This window comes from Ahaetulla prasina, chromosome 8 (genome assembly GCF_028640845.1).
Source record: "Ahaetulla prasina isolate Xishuangbanna chromosome 8, ASM2864084v1, whole genome shotgun sequence".
NCBI lineage: Eukaryota > Metazoa > Chordata > Lepidosauria > Squamata > Colubridae > Ahaetulla > Ahaetulla prasina.
In genome coordinates, this window is record NC_080546.1 from 3,893,455 (window position 1) to 3,913,519 (window position 20,065).

At 45.1% G+C, this 20,065-nt stretch overlaps 1 protein-coding gene across 1 annotated transcript in view; it reads left to right on the plus strand.

The window, feature by feature from the left end:
- Positions 1-20,065, plus strand: part of GFRA4 (GDNF family receptor alpha 4) — a 145,157-nt gene that overhangs the window by 116,023 nt on the left and 9,069 nt on the right. Inside the window, exons 5-7 of the mRNA XM_058192127.1 lie at positions 6,577-6,689; positions 13,280-13,414; positions 17,150-17,307. Coding sequence (XP_058048110.1) covers positions 6,577-6,689; positions 13,280-13,414; positions 17,150-17,307 — 406 coding nt within the window. The remainder of the gene's footprint in view (positions 1-6,576; positions 6,690-13,279; positions 13,415-17,149; positions 17,308-20,065) is intronic.

Below are 20,065 nucleotides of genomic sequence, written 5' to 3' on the forward strand. Positions count from 1 at the left end.
AGAACTCACTGTCATCTGGTGACTGGCCCAAAGTCACCCAGTCAATTGTCATGGGTAAGGCGGGACTAGAACTCACTGTCATCTGCTGCTGGTTGGCTCAAAGGCACCCAGTCGGCTTTCATGGCTAAAGCAGAACTAGAACTCACTGTCACTCAGTGATTGGCTCAAAGTCACCATGCCAACTTTCATGCCTAAGGTGGGACTAGAACTCACCGTCTCTGTTCTGACCTTGGCTTCCTGAGTCAGTAAAACACACAAGTACTCCCAAAAACCTCTTTTATTGCAACTGCTGTGAATTCTGTTCATTCACAGATGAGTCCCAAATAGTTGTCGAGAATCCTTCAGGATAAGTCTGATAATCACCCACTTTTATCTCCCTTGACACGCTGCCAAAGACTTAATTGGCAAAGCCACACGGAGTCCAGAATCAAACAGAGCTTCAGGCTTTAAGCTGAACCGAATGAACAAATGTTGCTTCCTGCAAAAGCTCATGTGCCTTTGCTCCTCTTTTAAGTCTTCTGGGAGGGGCCAATCATCTCCCAGCCTTACTCCCGAGTCGTCCCTTTTGTTTTAGCTGTTCTTGCCTTCTGGCAGCTCTGCGCATGTGTGCACTGGGCACAGGCTCCCCCTGTTCCTCTGCCTCGCTGAGATCCGACTCTGGATTCTCCAGAGGCAGCGCGTAACCTCCCAGATGGCCCTCGTCCTTCCCCAGACTCCAGGACTGGCCCATGGTCCTCCCCAACCTCCTCACTGTCCGACTCTGCTGCTGGCTCCGCAGGCTACTGGCGGACCACAACACTGTCCTGGTGATTGGCCCAAAGTCGCCCAGCTTCCTTTCATGCCTAAGGCGGGACTAGAACTCCCAGGCTCCTGGCTTCTAGCCTTCACCATGCCCCAGATCTGCTTGCAGGCCAAATGCTGGTGAATAGGAACATGATCTATCCAATCACAATTCAACTTTTGGCAAGGGTTCCCGACACCTTTTTAATTCCCACACCGGACCATATGTTGCCATCACAGCTCTCTGGTGCTCGGGCCTTATTTTTTACACAACGGGTTTTGCACACACACACACACATTCCCTAAACGAGCATCAGACATGAAGGATGTTGTTGGCTGTAGCAGAAAGGAGGACGCTGCCGTGCGGAAAAAGCAAAGAGGCAGGAGGTTGTGTTGCTTCAGGCAGCGCAAACCTCAAGATAACCAGTCGCAGAGCTAGAAAGTGCCTTTCCTGAGAGGGCCAAAGTCTCCCTAGGTATGTTCCTGGCGAGGTGGGGGCGTCGATGGCTGTGGATGATAGGCTTTCCTGCCTCGCTGGGCGGGCGAGAAATAAATTCCTTCCGGCTTTGGTCTGCAGGCAGGAGTCGCCGATTTGCAATCCTGAATTTCCTAGCAATCAGCCATGCCTCCGGAAGGTGGTACCTAGCCGGTTCAGACCGGTTTAGGCAAACCGGTAGCGGAGATCGCAGGGGAGCCCGCCCCACGTACCCGGGCTCTTTGCCGTCTTATTTAGGCATGGTTTTGAGGCTGGGCGCATGCGCAGAAGGTGCGCATGAGAGCAAAGCACAGGCGCGGACGGCCAGGCGCATCCGCGGAAGGTGTGTGCGTGAAGAGAGCGGGCACGCGGGTGGCGAACCGGTGGTAACAAAATGTGAAACCCACTGGCTACATGCCTTTCGAACATCCCTGTTTTGGCGAATGCCGAATGTTGTTTTGTCGCGAGGCTCCTTCTGCGGCACAGGGAGAACTCAACTTACGACCACATTCGTTACATTTGAGTCAAGCTACAGATAAAGGTGCCTTACACGGGAAGAGAGGCCATTCTGTAGTCAGGGTTTACCTCAGGGGTGAAATCCCAATTCTTTTACTACCGGTTCCATGGGCGTGGCGGGCATGGCAGGGGAAGGATACTGCAAAATCTCCATTCTCACCCCACTCCAGGGAAAGGATACTGCAAAATCCCCATTCCCTCCTCACTCCAGGGAAAGGATATTGCAAAATCCCCATTCCCTCCCCACTCCAGGGAGAAGGATACTGCAAAACCCCCATTCCCTCCCCATTCCTGGGGGAAGGATATTGCAAAATCCCCATTCCCTCCCCACTCCTGGGGGAAGGATATTACAAAACCCCCATTCCCTCCCCACTCCTGGGGGAAGGATATTGCAAAATCCCCATTCCCTCCCGACTCCTGGGGGGAAGGATACTGCAAAATCTCCATTCTCACCCCACTCCAGGGAAAGGATACTGCAAAATCCCCATTCCTTCCCCACTCCAGGGAAAGGATACTGCAAAATCTCTATTCCCTCCCCACTCCTGGGGGAAGGATACTGCAAAATCCCCATTCCCTCCCCACTCCTGGGGAAAGGATACTGCAAAATCCCCATTCCCACCCCACTCCTGGGGGAAGGATATTGCAAAATCCCCATTCCCTCCCCACTCCTGGGGGAAGGATACTGCAAAATCCCCATTCCCTCCTCACTCCTGGGGGAAGGATATTGCAAAGTCCCCATTCCCACCCCACTCTGGGGGCAGCCAGAGGTGGCATTTGCCGGTTCTCCGAACTGCTCAAACTTTCCGCAGCCGGTTCTCCAGAACCTGTCCGAACCTGCTGGATTTCACCCCTGGCTTACCTCTCTTCCAAACTGCATTGGTTGCCGATTTACTTCCCCGTCCGATTTAAGGTGCTGGTTGGCAACCTCCAAAGCCCTACCTGGCTTCGAACCAGGTTAGTTGAAGGCCCCTCTTTTCCCGATTCCATGTCCCCGACCTACCAGAACAGGAAGACCAGGGATGTTATGAGTCCCCCTCTCTTAAGGAGCTCCATCTGGTCAGACCCAGAAGAAGGGCCTTCTCCGTGGTGGTTCCCTCCCTCCGTGTAGAACATCGTCCCTGTACAGATAAGATTGGTTCCCACTTTGGCAGTCTCTCGCGAGGCCCTGAAGGCCTGGTTCTGCCCAAGGGGCCTGGGGACTCCAAAGTGATATGGAGCCCATCAAATGGCTCATCTGATTGACCCAACTAGGTAACATCATCCGTGCTAGAACGGAAGTGGGGTTTCCTCTCGCTTTATAAACAAGTAGTTTGTGGGTTGTCCTGTCAGTGTAGTTGGGGGTGTTTTTGACAGTTCCTGGGGAACACTCCACCGGCACTGAGAGCGCAAGCTACTACTATGTAAAAAGAGAGCAAACCCCACTCCCTTGTAGGACGGATGATGCTACCTAGTTGGGTCATGAGACGTCCACAAGAAAGCAAACATACTCAGAGAGCACCAAGGACCCCACAGTCCTCCTCCTCCTGCTTTCTCCTCCTTCTCCTCTCCTCCTTCTCCACTCCACAAACCCTTCTAGAACTGATGAAATTACCTACTTACGTCATGAAACGTCTACAAGAAAGCAACCAAGCTCAGAGAGCACCAAGGACCGCACAGTCCCCCTACTCCTGCTTTCCCACTCCTCCTCCTCCGTCCTCTTCTTCCCACTCCTCCTCCTCCTCCTCCTCCACTCCACAAGCCCCACTCCCTTCTAGCCCTGATGATATCACCTAGTAGGGTCATGAAACATCTGCAAGGAAGCAACCAAGCTCAAGAGAGCACTGAGGGCCCCAAATTTCAACCCAGATCTATGAATATTTTCTTGAAGTGCTATCTCTGCTGTCTTGGAAAATTCATTCTGACACACATACACACACACACAAACACCATTGCTGGTTCCTTCCAGCTTTGGTAGCCTTCAGAGAGGAAGAGCAACCCAAGGGATGGCCTTCAAAAGAGCGAGTCCAGAAGGCACGGGCTTCTTCTCTTCTCTCCCTCTTGACCATCCGTGGTCTCCACCAAGATGTTCTCCTGATTCCCCTCAAGTCCTCCCCGAAATGGAAAAGATGGCGAGAGACAGACCCAGGGCGCTCTTGGTTTGAAATGGCTTTTCTCCTTAGAGGCCTTCTCTCTTTGAAGAAGCCTCTAAGGCAAAAATCTGGCTGGAAGATCGCGAATCCCAGCAAGGATCTTAAAACTTCCCACCCGCTGGGCTCAAGTGGGTTTTCAGAGGTAGTGAAGCGATGCAATTAGCTCCCTTTCTTCTCTAAACTTGCTGACTGGGGAATTCTGGGAGTTGAAGTCCACATGACTTCCGGGAGTTGCCGTCGGCCCAAACGGTCGACGCGGATTAGAGCGAGGAGCACCTACCGTTCCCCTTTCCATCTCTCTTCTTCTGCTTGCCAGTGGCTCTAGTCTAGCAAGCTTTGACTCCTTTTGATAAATGTAAATAGAAATATAAATAATGTAAAAATTCTGTTGTTCGCATCTCTGGCTGCCTCTGGGCTTCAGCATGTCTTTCATCCCTTCTTTCGCTCGTTAACTGTTTTGATCTTGGCTGATGTTTAATAAATAAATGAAGACCGGGGTGGGGGGAGTTATCCTTGCTGAGTTGAGTGACAGGTGTGCGTGCTCTGATAGGGAAAGAGAAGAGATTAGGAATCTCCTGGTTGCAAAACGAAGGTGTAAATCACCCACTGCAGTTCCGTATCTGTCTGTCTCCATCTCTCTGTCTGTCTGTCATCTTTCTTTTTCCTCTTTCCTTCTTTCTTTCTTTTTCTTTCTGTCTATCTGTCTGTCTATCTATCATCTATTTATATATCTGTAACCATATATCTGTCTGTCTGCCTATAGCTATCTACCTATCTCTTTTCATCACTCCCAGAGGTGGGTTTTGGCAGGTTCTGACCAGTTCTGGAGAACCGGCTGCAGAAATTTTGAGTAGTTCGGAGAACCGGTAGTAAAAATTCTGACTGGCCCTGCCCCCCATCTATTCTCCGCCTCCCGAGTCCCAGCTGATTGGAAGGAAATGGGGATTTTGCAGTAACCTTCCCCTGTCATGCCCACCAAGCCATGCCCACCAAGCCACGCCATGCCCACCAAGCCACACCCACAGAACCGGTAGTAAAAAAAATTGAAACCCACCACTGCTCTCTCCCCCTCTCTCTCTCATATATCCACCGGTATCTATCTGTCTCTATCTATCTATCTATCTATCTATCTATCTATCTATCTATCTATCTATCTATCTATCTACCTACCTACCTACCTACCTACCTACCTACCTACCTGTATCTGTCTGTCTGTCTATCTATCAATATCCTATTTATATCTTTTTTTTTGTTTGTTTGTTTACATTTATACCCCGCCCTTCTCCGAAGACTCAGGGCGGCTTACAATGTATAGGGCAATAGTCTCATTCTATTTGTATATATTTACAAAGTCAACTTATTGCCCCCCCAACAATCTGGGTCCTCATTTTACCTACCTTATAAAGGATGGAAGGCTGAGTCAACCTTGGGCCGGGCTCGAACCTGCAGTAATTGCAGGCTTTGTGTTCTTAATAACAGGCCTTACCAGGCAGAGCTAAACCGGCCCTATCTTCTATATCTTCTATATCTATCATCTCCCTCACCCCCTCTTTCTTTCTTTCTTTGTTTCTTTCTCTCTCTCTCTTTCTTTTTTCTCTTTCCTTCTCTTTCTGCATGCCTGCCTGTCTGTTAGTTCATCCATCCATCCATCTATCTCTTCTATATCTATCATCTCTGTCCCTCCCTCCCTCCCTTTCTTTCTTTTTTTCTTTTTTTCTTTCTTTCTCTTTCCTTCTCTTTCTGCATGCCTGCCTGTCTGTTAGTTCATCCATCCATCCACCCATCCATCCATCCATCCATCTATCTCTTCTATATCTATCATCTCTGTCCCTCCCTCCCTCCCTCTCTTTCTTTTTTTCTTTTTTTCTTTCTTTCTTTCTTTTTCTCTCTCTAGCTATCTATCAACCAGTGTCTGTCTGTCTGTCTGTCTGTCGTCTATCTATCATCTATCAATATCCTATTTATATCTTCTATATCTGTCATCTCCCTCCCTTTCTTTCTTTCTCTTTCTTTTCTCTCTCTTTCCTTCTCTTTCTGCCTGCCTGCCTGTCTGTTAGTTCATCTATCCATCCATCCATCCATCCATCTATCTCTTCTATATCTATCTATCATCTCCCTCCCTCCCTTTTTCTTTCTTTCTTTTTTTATCTATCTATCTATCTATCTATCATCTATCTATCTATCTATCTATCTATCTATCTATCTATCTATCTATCTATCTATCGACCAGTGTCTGTCTGTCTGTCTATCATCTATCAATATCCTATTTATATCTTCTATATCTATCATCTCCCTCCCTCCCTTTCTTTGTTTCTTTCTCTTTCTCTTTCTTCTCTTTCCTTCTCTTTCTGCCTGTCTGCCTGCCTGTCAGTTCATCTATCTATATCTATCTATCTACCTACCTAATCTATCTATCTATCTATCTATCTATCTATCTATCTATCTATCTATCTATCTATCTATCTATCTTCCCTCCATTCCTCCCTTCATTCCTCTACCCATTCCTCTATCCTTCCATCCATCCAGCTATCAATTTTGTCCTCTGTCGGACTCCACTTTTTCCATCCCTCCTTTTCGTATCCTGCCAACTAGGAACAGCAGCTTCCCTCTCCACCACCACCCTCCCCCTCCGCCCTTAACGGCACCCCATTTGCACCCCTTCCTCCTCTCTCCTAGATCTCGTTATGCCGAGTTCCAGGTCAACTGCCAGCCTTCTGGGCTCCTCTCGGGAACCAGATGCCAGAAAGAGAACTACGCCGCCTGCCTCTTGGCCTACACCGGCATCATAGGTAGGGAATCTGAGGTTTATTTATTCATTTCAATGCTGTCATGAACGACAGGCGAGGGGAATTTTGCATTTATTTAGTTAATTTAATGCATCTGTTCTGTTGCTCGTGGCACAATCCTGGCTTCTGAAAGTCACGGGTCATTTGCCATGCTGCTTTTCTGATCTCACAGCAGCAGCGTCCAGTGGCAGGCTGGGCAAATGGACATGTTGTGCCTCGCTCACCCCCCTCTCCACAACCGGGCCCCTCTCATCTCCTGCCAACGGAGCCAGAGGCTGATAGTGCAGAAGAATGTCCTGGCATGCCTCCAACCCCCAGTCCTGGCACCATGCCCGGACAGACCGAGCAAGATGAATGGCCTGACATGCCTCCAGCCCCCAGTCCTGGCACCATGCCCGGACAAACGGAGCAACTAAACCCCTCCCCCACAGCATGTGAGCCTGAGGAGTATGAAGCCAGTCACGAGCTGGAATTGCCGGCAGCTGGAGGGTGGAGGGATCCCCGCTTCCAGAGAATGGAGAGGCGACGTCAGCAAAAGGAAGGGAGGGGCAGGCCTGAATAAGTGCTGAGTCATGGAGCCACAACCCATGGCCTATATAAAGGATCTGCTTTCTAGCATTCTTTGAGTCAGGCAAAGTCTAATCTGGATTGCTGAAGTCACACTTTGGACTCCTGCCTGAGAACGCTGACAGAACTTTGGCAAAGCTGCAGAGGCTCTGTGGCCACGCTTGATACGGACTTCCCCGACCCGGCCGTCAGAGGAGGAGTGGGACACGACAGGACAAGATGGCGGAAACAATATCTATAACTGAAAAAAAAACTGAAAAGAAAGTATATAGCAATAGAAAATTGGGGCTGCTCGGATACCAAATAGGGGAAATAGTGGACAAGAAAGGAGAGAGGAGTAGAGGGTAAGATAGGAGAGGAGAGGGAGAGTGTTGTGGTCTGCCAGCAGCCTGTGGAGCTGGCAGAGGAGTCGGACAGTGAGGAGGCTGGGGAGGACAATGGGCCAGTCCTGGAGTCAGGGGAAGGCCCAGACGAGGGCTCTGAGTCGGAGGCAGAGATGGAGCCAGGGACATCTGGGAGCGATATGTGGACTTCGGAGCCTCCAGAGGCAGACAGCAGAGAGGCAGAGGAACAGGAGGAACCTGTTCCTAGTGCACTCATACAAAGAGCTGCCAGAATGCAAGAGCAGCTGAAGCAAAAAGGACGACTCGGGAGTAAAGCCAGGAGATGATTGGCCCCTCCCATAAGGCTTAAAAGAGCAGCAGCGAGCCGTTGAGTTCTTTGTAGAAAAGCAACGTTGATTCCATTGCTTCTTGTCAGCGTCTCTTAAACTTTGTGGGTTTTTTGCCAAGAAAAGCCTTTGGCCGGTTGCCAAAGACATCAAAGGTTGGTGATAAGGCCGAGGGACTGGTTATTAAGAATTTTGTTTTGGACGAAAGCTGAGAATGAATTAATTCTCAGCTGTTTTAATAAAATAAGTTTGTTGAGGACTGAATTGTGTTTAGTAGTCGGGCCTCCGTCACAACAGAGAGAGAGGAATGGAAGAAAGGGAGAAGGAGAGGAAGAAAGGAGAGTGGAAAAGAGAAGGGGAGAAGGGGAGAAAGGAGGAAAAGAGGGGAGGAGTGGGGGAAAGGAAGGGGAAGGAGGGAAGGGGAAGGAGAGGAGGAAAGAAGAAAGGAGGAAAGGAGAGAAGAAGGTAGGGAAAGGAAAGGAAGAAGGAGGAGGAGAAGGTTTGTTGAAAAATGAGGGAAAAGAAAGGGTAGAAGAGCAACCCCGAAGGTAATCAAAAATGCTTTTTCTTCATGCTTTCTTTTAGAAAAAAATATGTCTGTGTGCGATCAATTACGAATAAGAGAATGTACATTTACAATATGTGTATAAGAAACAAATTTTTTTTTAAAAATCATTAAATAAAACAACAAAGATGGTGGAAACAGCTCACAATGCATCCAGGATATTGTCCATTCGGACAGAGACTTCTGTAGAGGTCTCTAATCTCAAGAGAAGTCACCAAGAGGAAAATTCCCCTCCCAGGACACTATTTTCACACAATCTTTGAGAAATTCCGGGGGAACCTCCCTCGTTGCTACACGTGTAAGACCACACCTGGAATATTGAATCAAGTTTTTGGTCGCCACGATGTAAAAAAAGATGTGGAGACTCTAGAAAGAGTGCAGAGAAGAGCAACAAAGAGGATTAGGGGACTGGAGGCTAAAACATATGAAGAACGGTTGCAGGAATTGGGTATGTCTAGTTTAATGGTTCAGGGCCTCTGTGGCTCAGACTGGTAAGACAGTCTGTTATTAACAGCAGCTGCTTGCAATTGCTGCAGGTTCAAGCCCCACCAGGCCCAAGGTTGACTCAGCCTTCCATCCTTTATAAGGTAGGTAAAATGAGGACCCAGATTGTTGGGGGCAATAAGTTGATTTTGTATATAATATACAAATGGATGAAGACTATTGCTTGACATAGTGTAAGCCGCCCTGAGTCTTCGGAGAAGGGCGGGATATAAATGCAAATAAAAAAATAATAATGAAAAGAAGGACTAGGGGAGACATGATAGCAGTGTTCCAATATCTCAAAGGTTGCCCCAAAGAAGACGGAGTCAAGCTATTCTCCCAAGCACCTGAGGGCAAGACAAGAAGCAATGGGTGGAAACTCATCAAGGAGAGAAGCAACTTAGAACTCAGGAGAAATTTCCTGACAAATTAGAACAATTAATCAGTGGAACAGCCTGCCACCAGAAGTTGTGAATGCTCCAGGTTTTTAGGAAGGAATTGGACAACTGTTTGCCTGAAATGGGATAGGGTTTGCTTCCTGAGCATGGGGTTGGACTAGAAGACCTCCATGGTCCCTTCCAAATCTGTTATTCTATTATACTCTGTCTACGGAGATTCTCAGGTCATCCAGGTCATGGTTGTCCCAAAGGTGCTTTTGCAAATGCTAACTGGCTTGTGTTTTTCCTTGAAGATGTTTCACTTCTCATCCGAGAAGCTTCTTTGGTTCTGAACTCTGTCTACTCTTGAATCCACTCAATTCTACCAATATAATCGGAGATAACTATGGAAATCTGCCCCACTGGGCTTTAGGTCGCCAAAAAGGACCCCACGCATGCCAACGATTTGCTGATCTTGAAAGGCTGAAGAGCGTTAGATGTGCTTACCGCTTGGATGGGAGACCACAAGTAGCTCTCGTGATTGTAGCTTGGCTGAAGAAATTGAAAACATGACTCAGGAGTAGCAATTACCACTTCCCTCTTGTTAACTGGAAAACCATGTGAATAATTATGTGTCTTCATTCAAAGTTGAGTTTGATTGGTGCGAGATTTTACATTTATTTAAGCCCCCTAGTGTCTCATTCTTGCTCCAATCTTTCTTTTTCACCAGTGATAATGAGGACTAGAAACTTGCTAAGCTGAATACCTGAATGCCAAAGGGGTCTAGAATCATATATGAAGTTGTTTTGTGTGTTGCTGGCAACTTTTGGCAAAATGTTAGATGATGAATGATGATAATAGATGATAGAGATAGGGAGAGAGAGAGAGAGAGAGAGAAAGAGAGAGAGATACGATAGACAGACAGGCAGGCAGGCAGGCAGAGCACGGATGGATAGATAGATAGATAGATAGATAGATAGATAGATAGATAGATAGATAGATAGATAGATAGATAGATAGATAAAGATAGATAGATAGATAGATAATGATAGATAATGATAGATAGACAGACAGACAGACAGAGCGTGGATGGATAGAGATGATAGATAGATAGATAGATAGATAGATAGATAGATAGATAGATAGATAGATAGATAGATAGATAGATAGATAGATAGATAGATAGATAGATAGATAGATAGATAGATAGATAGATAGATAGATAGATAGATAGATAGATAGATAGATAGATAGTCACAGACAGATCATAAATAGAAGATGGTGGATGGATGGATGGATGGATGGATGGAGATAGAGAGAGAGAGAGAGAGACAGACAGACAGATCATAAATAGAAGATGATGGATGGATGAATGGATGGATGGATGGAGATAGAGACAGACAGACAGACAGACAGAGAGACAAATCATAAATAGAAGATGATGGATGGATGGATGGATGGATGGATGGAGATAGAGAGAGAGAGACAGATAGAGACAGATCATAAATAGAAGATGATGGATGGATGGATGGATGGATGGATGGATGGATGGATGGATGGAGATAGAGAGAGAGAGAGACAGACAGAGAGACAGATCATAAATAGAAGATGATGGATGGATGGATGGTTGGATGGATGGATGGATGGAGATAGAGAGAGAGACAGATAGACAGAGATCATAAATAGAAGATGGATGGATGGATGGTTGGTTGGATGGATGGATGGAGATAGAGAGAGAGACAGATAGACAGAGAGCTCATAAATAGAAGATGATGGATGGATGGATGGATAGAAGAGATAGTGGGAAATAACTCAGTGATAAATAAGTTAGTTTGAATTATATGCAGAAATTGTGAAACATAATCTTTGGTGCAGAATTTTGGCTACATCAGACATAGGTAATTACTAAGAGAATTATTTTGATAATTGGGAAAGTGTTATTACTCCAAATATTAAGGTTTGGATTCAGGCCATGTGTAATCTATCCATTTTTTAAAAAAAAAAATAAACATGAATAATACATTGCATTCTTTGGCTATAGTTGTACTTCTACCATGGGGACTGGAGATTGTTAACTCTGATGACTTTAGAACCCTTTAACCTTTAAAACTAGTGAAAATAGATTTATATCAATGTTAACTAAGTTTTCTAAAATATTAATGTTGATAAGCCTAAGGTTGCTTAGATTTTTATACCTAAAGCCGAGCATAGCATCGATAAACAACTGCCAAATAATGTTAAATTATTTATTATATGCTAAAAGATTTCTATCTGAAGCTTAATACTTAAAACTGAGGTCTCCATGGTATTGTTACTTGTTTTTGCATATTAAAAGGGGGGGGAAAATGAAACTTCCCCTTTGTGTGCGCACTGGCAATTTGCAGTATTTATAAAAATATAACTCCCATATTAAAAAAAAATAACTTATCCGTTTCTGAAAATAAATTTATTTTCTGCTCTTCCAAAAAAGTTCCAATCTGTTTCCCTTTGCATGAAATTCGTAACGCCGTCTTCTCTTTTGCATTTGAAATCTTCCTACAGTATACTGTTAAATAATTGAAAGCAAAGTAATAGGCTTAGAAGAATGTTTATACAATTTTTATTTTGTTTGGCATTTTATTTTTCGTCGTTAATTCTGACATTTCTAGTTTGTTCTGTACTTTTGGAAAAAAAAATGTCTGCTATTTTTCAGTCTTGAAATAAAATGAAAGGTTTTTTTAAAAAAACAACAACAACATGCTTTACAGGTAGACCTCAACTTACGACCGCAACTGACTCCAAAATTTATGTTGCTAAGTGAAACAATTGTTAAGTGCCTTTGCCCCGTTTTACGACTTTTCTTGGCACAGTTGTTAAGTGAATCGTTGCATTTATTAAATTGCTGTTAAATTAGTAAATCCGGTCATTAAGTGAATGACTTGGTCGCAAAAGGGGATCACGTGACCCCGGGATGCTGTGACCGTCATAACTGCGAGTCAGTTGCCAAGCGTCCGAATGTAAATCTGGTGACCCTGCAATGGTTGTAAGTGTGAAAAACGGTCATAGGTCACTTTTTTCAGTGATGTCGTAACTTTGAATGAACTGTTTTAAGTCGAGGACCACCTGTATAACAATGTTTCTCAATCTGAGCCATTTTAAGTCCACAACTCTTAAAAAATTGCCAGGTTTGGAGAGGCCAGCTGGGGAATTCTGGGAATTGAAGTCCACAAGCCTTAATAAAACGCCAACTTTGGAGAGGCCAGCTGGGGAATTCTGGGAGTTGAAGTCCACAAGTCTTAAAAAATTGCCAATTTTGGAGATGCTGGCTGGGGAGTTCTGGGAGTTGAAGTTCACAAGTCTTAAAAAATTGCCAACTTTGGAGAGCCAGCTGGGGAATTCTGGGAGTTGAAGTTCACAAGTCTTAAAAAATTGCCAACTTTGGAGATGCTGGCTGGGGAGTTCTGGGAGTTGAAGTTCACAAGTCTTAAAAAATTGCCAACTTTGGAGATGCTGGCTGGAGAATTCTGGGAGTTGAAGTCCACAAGTCTTAAAAAATTGCCAACTTTGGAGATGCTGGCTGGGGAATTCTGGGAGTTGAAGTCCACAAGTCTTAAAAAATTGCCAACTTTGGAGATGCTGGCTGGGGAATTCTGGGAGTTGAAGTCTACAAGTCTTAATAAAATGCCAACTTTGGAGATGCCGGCTGGGGAATTCTGGGAGTTGAAGTCCACAAGTCTTAATAAAATGCCAACTTTGGAGAGGCCGGCTGGGGAATTCTGGGAACTGAAGTCCACAAGTCTTCAAAAGTTGCCAAGTTTGCAGATCTCGCTCTAGAGCAGACCCCTGCTCTAGATTGTCCATAGCAACTTTTAAAGTTTTAAAAGTTTTAAAAGTTATCACGTTTTCTTTGCTTTCTCTGAGATTTTCTCCGTTTCCTTCCCCCTCTCGGCAGGCAGCACCATCACACCCAACTACATCGATAACTCCACCGCCAACATCGCGCCCTGGTGCACATGCAACGCCAGCGGGAACCGGCAGGAAGAATGCGAACGCTTCCTGCACCTTTTCACCGACAATCTCTGCCTCCGTAAGTAGGGCCTCTGGCCTCGTTGACATCCGGCGCCTTTGGGGACCATTAGATGGGGGTGTAATTGGTTGAGACTGCGTTCCTTGGCAGCCGATGGGAGGGTATTTAGGCCTTGAAAGGAAGCTTCCCGGTTGGTTTACTTTACCTGGGAGAAGACTGACAGGGCAAGCCCCTTATAGAGAGAGAGAGATAGAAAGGGCAAACCCCCACTCCCTTCTAGTACTGATGATGTTACCTAGTTGGGCGATGAAACATCTGCAAGTAAACCACCAAGCTCAGAGAGCACCAAGGACCCCACATTATTCCTCCTCCTCTTCCTCCTCCTCCTTCCTCTTCTAGTATTTTCTCCTCCTCTTCTTCTTCCTTTTCTTTTTCTTCCTCCTCTTCTTCTTCTCCTCCTCTTTCTCCTCCCTCTTCTACTATTTCCTCCTCCTTCTTCTTCCCCTCTTCTTCTTTCTTCTTTTTCTTCTTCTACTACTTCCTCCTCCTCCTCCTTCACCTCCTCCTCCTTCCCCTTCCACTGTTTTCTCCTCCTCTTCTTCTTCCTCCTCCTCCCTCCTCCTTCTTCCTCTTCTATTTCCTCCTCTTCTTCCTTTTCTTTTTCTTCTTCCTCCTCCTCTTCTTCCTCTCCTCTTTCTCCTCCTCTTCTGCTATTTCCTCTTCTTTTCTTCTTCTACTATTTCCTCCTCCTCTTCTTCTTCCTCCTCCTTCTTCCTCTTCTATTTCCTCCTCCTCTTCTTCCTCCTTTTCTTTTTCTTTTTCTCCTCTTCTTTTCTTTTTTTCTCCTCCTTTTCTTTTTCTCCTCTTCTTCTTCTTGTTCTCCTCCCTCTTCTATTTCCTCCTCCTTCTTCTTCCCCTCTTCTTCTTTCTTCTTTTTCTTCTTCTACTACTTCCTCCTCCTCCTCCCTCCTTCATCTCCCCCTCCTCCTTCCCCTTCCACTGTTTCCTCCTCCTCCTCTTCTTCCTCCTCCCCCCTCCTCCTCCTCCTCCTTCCTCTTCTACTATTTCTTCTTCTTCCTCCTCTTCTTCCTCCTCCCCCTCCTCCCTCCATCTCCTCCTTCCCCTTCTGACTCTTCTAGTACTTCCTCCTCCTCCTGTGTTGAAGAGGAGAGATTCATTGTGAGGCTTGGTGCTTCTTCGGACTTTGGAAAGAGCAGAAACTCCTCGTGTTTTGACAGACGCCTGACGTCTCCTTGAGGATCAAAGAAGAGAACCTTGTAAAGTGGGGTGGGGGTGGAGGGAGGACAGCCTTCTCCCTGGAGTAAATAAAGTCTCCGTATGTCAAAGCCCATCAACGATGCCCAAAGGCCGGCACTGTAGCTGGAAGGACACCAAACCAGTCTCGGTATCTCCTGAGGGGGTCATTTGGCAGCAGGCCAGGCCGGCTGTCCTTTTTTTTCCTTTTTTTTCCTTTTTTTTCGTTTTGAGCGGCTTGCAGAACGAGTCCAGCTTTCCCATAAACAGGGGATGAAAGCTTACAGGCAGTCCTCGACTTCATTTAGTGACCGTTCAAAGCAGGGGTGAAATCTAAAAAAATTTCCCTACCGGTTCTGTGGGCATGGCTTAATAGGCGGGCGTGGCTTGGTGGTCAGGTGACTGAATGGGCATGGCCAATAATAATAAATAATAAAAATAATAAAGTATACAAAATTTGGGAGCACACCGGTCTACCTTCTTTAAAAATAGAGGCACCGGTCTACTAATTGCCCTTTTTTGGGAAGCACCAGTCTACCTTCTTTAAAAATAGAGGCACCGGTCTACTAATTGCCCTTTTTTGGGAAGCACCGGTCTACCTTCTTTTAAAATAGAGGCACCGGTCGACTAATTGCCTTTTTTTGGGAAACACCGGTCTACCTTCTTTAAAAATAGAGGCACCGGTCTACTAATTGCCCTTTTTTGGGAAGCACCGGTCTACCTTCTTTAAAAATAGAGGCAGCGGTCGACTAATTGCCTTTTTTTGGGAAGCACCGGTCTACCTTCTTTAAAAATAGAGGCACCGGTCGACTAATTGCCCTTTTTTGGGAAGCACCGGTCTACCTTCTTTAAAAATAGAGGCACCGGTCGACTAATTGCCTTTTTTTGGGAGGCACCGGTCTACCTTCTTTAAAAATAGAGGCAGCGGTCTACTAATTGCCCTTTTTTGGGAAGCACCGGTCTACCTTCTTTAAAAATAGAGGTAGTGGTCGACTAATTGCCTTTTTTTGGGAAGCACCGGTCTACCTTCTTTAAAAATAGAGGCACCGGTCGACTAATTGCCTTTTTTTGGGAAGCACCGGTCTACCTTTAAAAATAGAGGCACCGGTCGACTAATTGCCTTTTTTTGGGAAGCACCGGTCTACCTTCTTTAAAAATAGAGGCACTAGTCTACTAGTCACCTACAGCGCTGATCAGCTGTAGTAGGGCCCTTTGAAGCTCCGCGGCAGTCATTTAAGGCCGTCTGCAACTATATCACCACCAAGAGCTTCAGGGACAGAGAAGAGGAACAGCGAGGTGTGGGCAGTGGGGGGTGGGGCAGGGACTTTTGCTACGGGTTCTCTGAACTATCCGCCCCCATCGCTACCAGATCACGTGATCCAGTCCGAACCGGGAGCATTTCACCCCGGTTCAAAGTTACAACAGCACTGAAAAAAAAAGAGACTTATGACCTTTTTTTTTTTTAAATTTACACCTTTGCGGCATCCCCCAGGGTCATGTGATCAAAATTAAGACACTTGGCAGCTGACTCACATTTATGACGGTCGCAGTTGTTCCCCTTGGGTGACTGTCTGAAAAGCAAAGTCAATGGGGAAAACCAGATTCACTTAGCAACCCCGTGACTTACTTAACAACTGGAGTGGGTTCACGTAGCAGCTGCGGCGAGAAAGCTTGTAAAATTGAACAAAGTTCACTTAACAAATGTCTTGGTTAGCAATACAGATTTTGGGCTCTAGTGTATAAGTCAGGGACTACCACAAATCAAGAAGAAGAGACCCAATCTAGAGAAGGAGGAATTTCCTGACAGTGAGGACAATTCACCAGTGGAACAGCCAGCCACACACCAGTTGTGTGGTGCGCCATCATTGGAGGTTTTCAAGAAGAGACTGGACAGCTATTTGTCTGAAATGGAAGAGGGTTTCCTGCCTGAGCAGGGAGCTGGACTAGAAGACCTCCAAGGTCCCTTCCAAATCTGTTTTTCTACGTTCTATCCATTTATGGAAATCGGTCTCCTTAGAAGTATCTAGAGCCTCAAGGAGAAGCACTAGCCCAGCTCCCAGAAATGCTAGCTTTCTATGTGAAAGGAGCATTCAGCTACCTGACCCTCGAACCCACCTTTTATTCCAGTAGGGTAGAAAGATTCAGAGTCAGAATAGAGCTGGAAGGGACCTTAGAGGTCTTCTGGTCCAACCCCCAGCTCAAGCAGGAGACTCTATACCAGGGATCTCCAACCTTGGTCCCTTTAAGACCTGTGGACTTCAACTCCCAGAGTCCCTCAGCCAGCAAAGCTGGCTGAGGAACTCTGGGAGTTGAAGTCCACACGTCTTAAAGGGACCAAGGTTGGAGACCCCTGCTCTAGACTAGCCAAACCCAAATCCTCCAACCGTTCTTCGTAGGTTTTAGTCTCCAGGCCTTTGATCATCTTAGGTCTCAACATCTTTTTTGTAACGTGGTGACCAAAACTGGAGGCGGTACTCCCAGGTGTGGGGTTATGGTTGTCTGGCTCTCTCTCTCACACACACACCCCTTCCTCTTCTTCAGAAAATGCCATCCAGGCCTTCGGCAACGGGACGTACCTGAGCGCCGCCACCAGTCCGTCCACCTCGCCCACCACCCAGATGAGAAAGCAGGAGAGAAACACCGACAAAGTGGCTGCCACACGCCAGGAGAACATCCTGGAACAGCTGGAACCCACCAAGGTAGGCAAAGGACTCGGGGGAGCAAGGGGGGGGCGCTTTGGGACAGACCCTCTGGATGTTTTCAGAGCTCCAGGGTCCATTTGGACCCAAGGCTCCGTTTGCTTCTCAAGCCTGGATTTGTTGCTTGTGCTTAGCGGGTTGTGGGAGTGGTTGTAAACCATTCCTTTAGTGGCTGTTTGAAGTTACTACAACACAGAAAAAAGTGACTTTATCTATCTATCTGCTCTTTATTCTGTCTATATATCTATCATCTATCTACTGATCATCTAGCTCTTCTTTCATCTATAATCTATCTACCTACCTATCATTCTATCATCCATCTATCTATCTATCTTTATCTATCAATCAATCAATCATCTACTTACCTACTTATCATCCTATCTATCTATCTATCTATCTATCTATCTATCTATCTATCTATCTATCTATCTATCTATCTATCTATCTATCTATATCAATCTATATCTCTCTCTTTATCTATCTTCTCTCTATTTATATCTTTCTCTCTCTATATATATATATCTATATATCTATCTATCTATCTATCTATCTATCTATCTATCTTCTATCTATCATCTATCTATATCTATCTATCTTCTATCTATCATTTTATCTATCATCTATTATCTATCTATCTATCTATCTATCTATCTATCATCCTATCTATCTATCTATCTATCTATCTATCTATCTATCTATCTATCTATCTATCTATCTATCTATCATCTATCTATCTATCTATCTATTATCTATATTTATCATCTTATTGATCTATCTATCTAATCTATCATTTTATCTATCATCTACTTACTTACCTACCTACCTATCATTCTATCTATCTATCTATCTATCTATCTATCTATCTATCTATCTATCTCTAATCTCTAATCTATATTTATCATCTATCTATCTATCTACCTACCTATCTATATCTAATCTATCTATCTATCATCTATATTTATCATCTATCTACCTATCTGTCTACCTACCTATCATCCTATCATCTATATTTATCATCTATCTATCTAAGCTATCATCTTATCTATCATCTACTTACCTACCTACCTATCTATCATTCTATCTATCTATCTATCTATCTATCTATCTATCTATCTATCTATCTACTTACCTACCTACCATCCTATCTATCTATCTATCATTTACTTACCTACCTACCTATCTATCATTCTATCTACCTACCTATCATCCTATCTATCTATCTATCTATCTATCTATCTATCTATCTATCTATCTATCTATCATCTACTTACCTACCTACCTATCTATCATTCTATCTATCTATCTATCATCTACTTACCTACCTACCTATCTATCATTCTATCTATCTATCTATCTATCTATCTATCTATCTATCTATCTATCTATCTATCTATCTATCATCTACTTACTTACCTACCTATCATTCTATCTATCATCTATCTATCTATCTATCTATCTATCTATCTATCTATCTATCTATCGATCTATCTATCTACCTACCTATCATCTACTTACCTACCTACCGTGTTTCCCCCAAAATAAGACTGTGTCTTATATTAATTTTTACTCCAAAAGTCGCATTATTGGTTTATTTTCCAGTTAGGTCTTATTTTGGGGAAAATACAGTACTAAACGCCTCCGTCTGCTGAAGAGGCTGGGGCTTATTTTGGGGGGAGGGCTTATATTACGAGCATCCTGAAAAATCATGCTGGGGCTTATTTTCCAGTTGGGTCTTATTTTCAGGGAAACAGAGTACCTATCATCAAATGACCTTTACATTCCCAGCTTCAAAGCCTCCTTCCTTCAGCTGGAAGGTCTCTGCAGCCACGGCCCTTTTCCTGCCCTTGGGAGAAGCCGGGGTGGGTGAGGGTCTCCGGCCATTGTCTCCTGCTCCCCTCCTCTGTAACAGCCAGTGGCTTGCTTGTTGGTGAACCTGATTATATCCCTTGTAATCAGCCTCAATTTCCTCCTAATTGCTTTCTAATCCCTATTAAAAGCTGCTTGTGAAAAGTCACATAACCATCAGGGGGTCTTCTCCGTGGGCAGCATCCCAACAAATAAAATGGAAAACATCAGAGGGTTAAAGAACACCGAGCTTCCAGCTTCCAGCTTCCTTTATATATATATATATAAATATATATACACACACCCTGTAATAAACGCAGGCTCACGGGGAAGAAAAATGGATTGTTATACAGTCAATAGCATCAGAACTGAAGGCTGCAGCCTATAATTTGGGTGTGGGAGAATTAGCAAACAAGCAAAGTCAGCCAGTGTCAGTTGTCTTGATTTTAGCTTTCTTTCAAAGGAAGGGAGGAAGGAGGGAGGGAGGGAGGGAGGGAGGGAGGAAGGAAGGAAGGAAGGAAGGAAGGAAGGAAGGAAGGAAGGAAGGAAGGAAGGAAGGAAGGAAGGAAGGAAGGAAGGAAAATGAGGGGATGGAGGGAGGAAGATAACAAAGGAAGGAGGAGGAGGAGGAGGGAGGAGGAGGTAAATGAGGGGATGGAGGAGGGAGGAGGAAGGAAGGAAGGAAGGAAGGAAGGAAGGAAGGAAAATGAGGGGATGGAGGAGGAAGATAACAAAGGAAGTGAGGGAGGAAGGAGGAGGAGGAGGAAGGAGGGAGGAGAGAGGAGGAGGGAGAGGAGGAGGAGGGAGGAGGAAGGTAAATGAGCGGAGGAGGAAGATAACAAGGAAGGAAGATGAGGGAAGGAGGAAAATGAGGGAGGGATGGAGGAGGAAAGATGGATGGAAGGAAAATAAG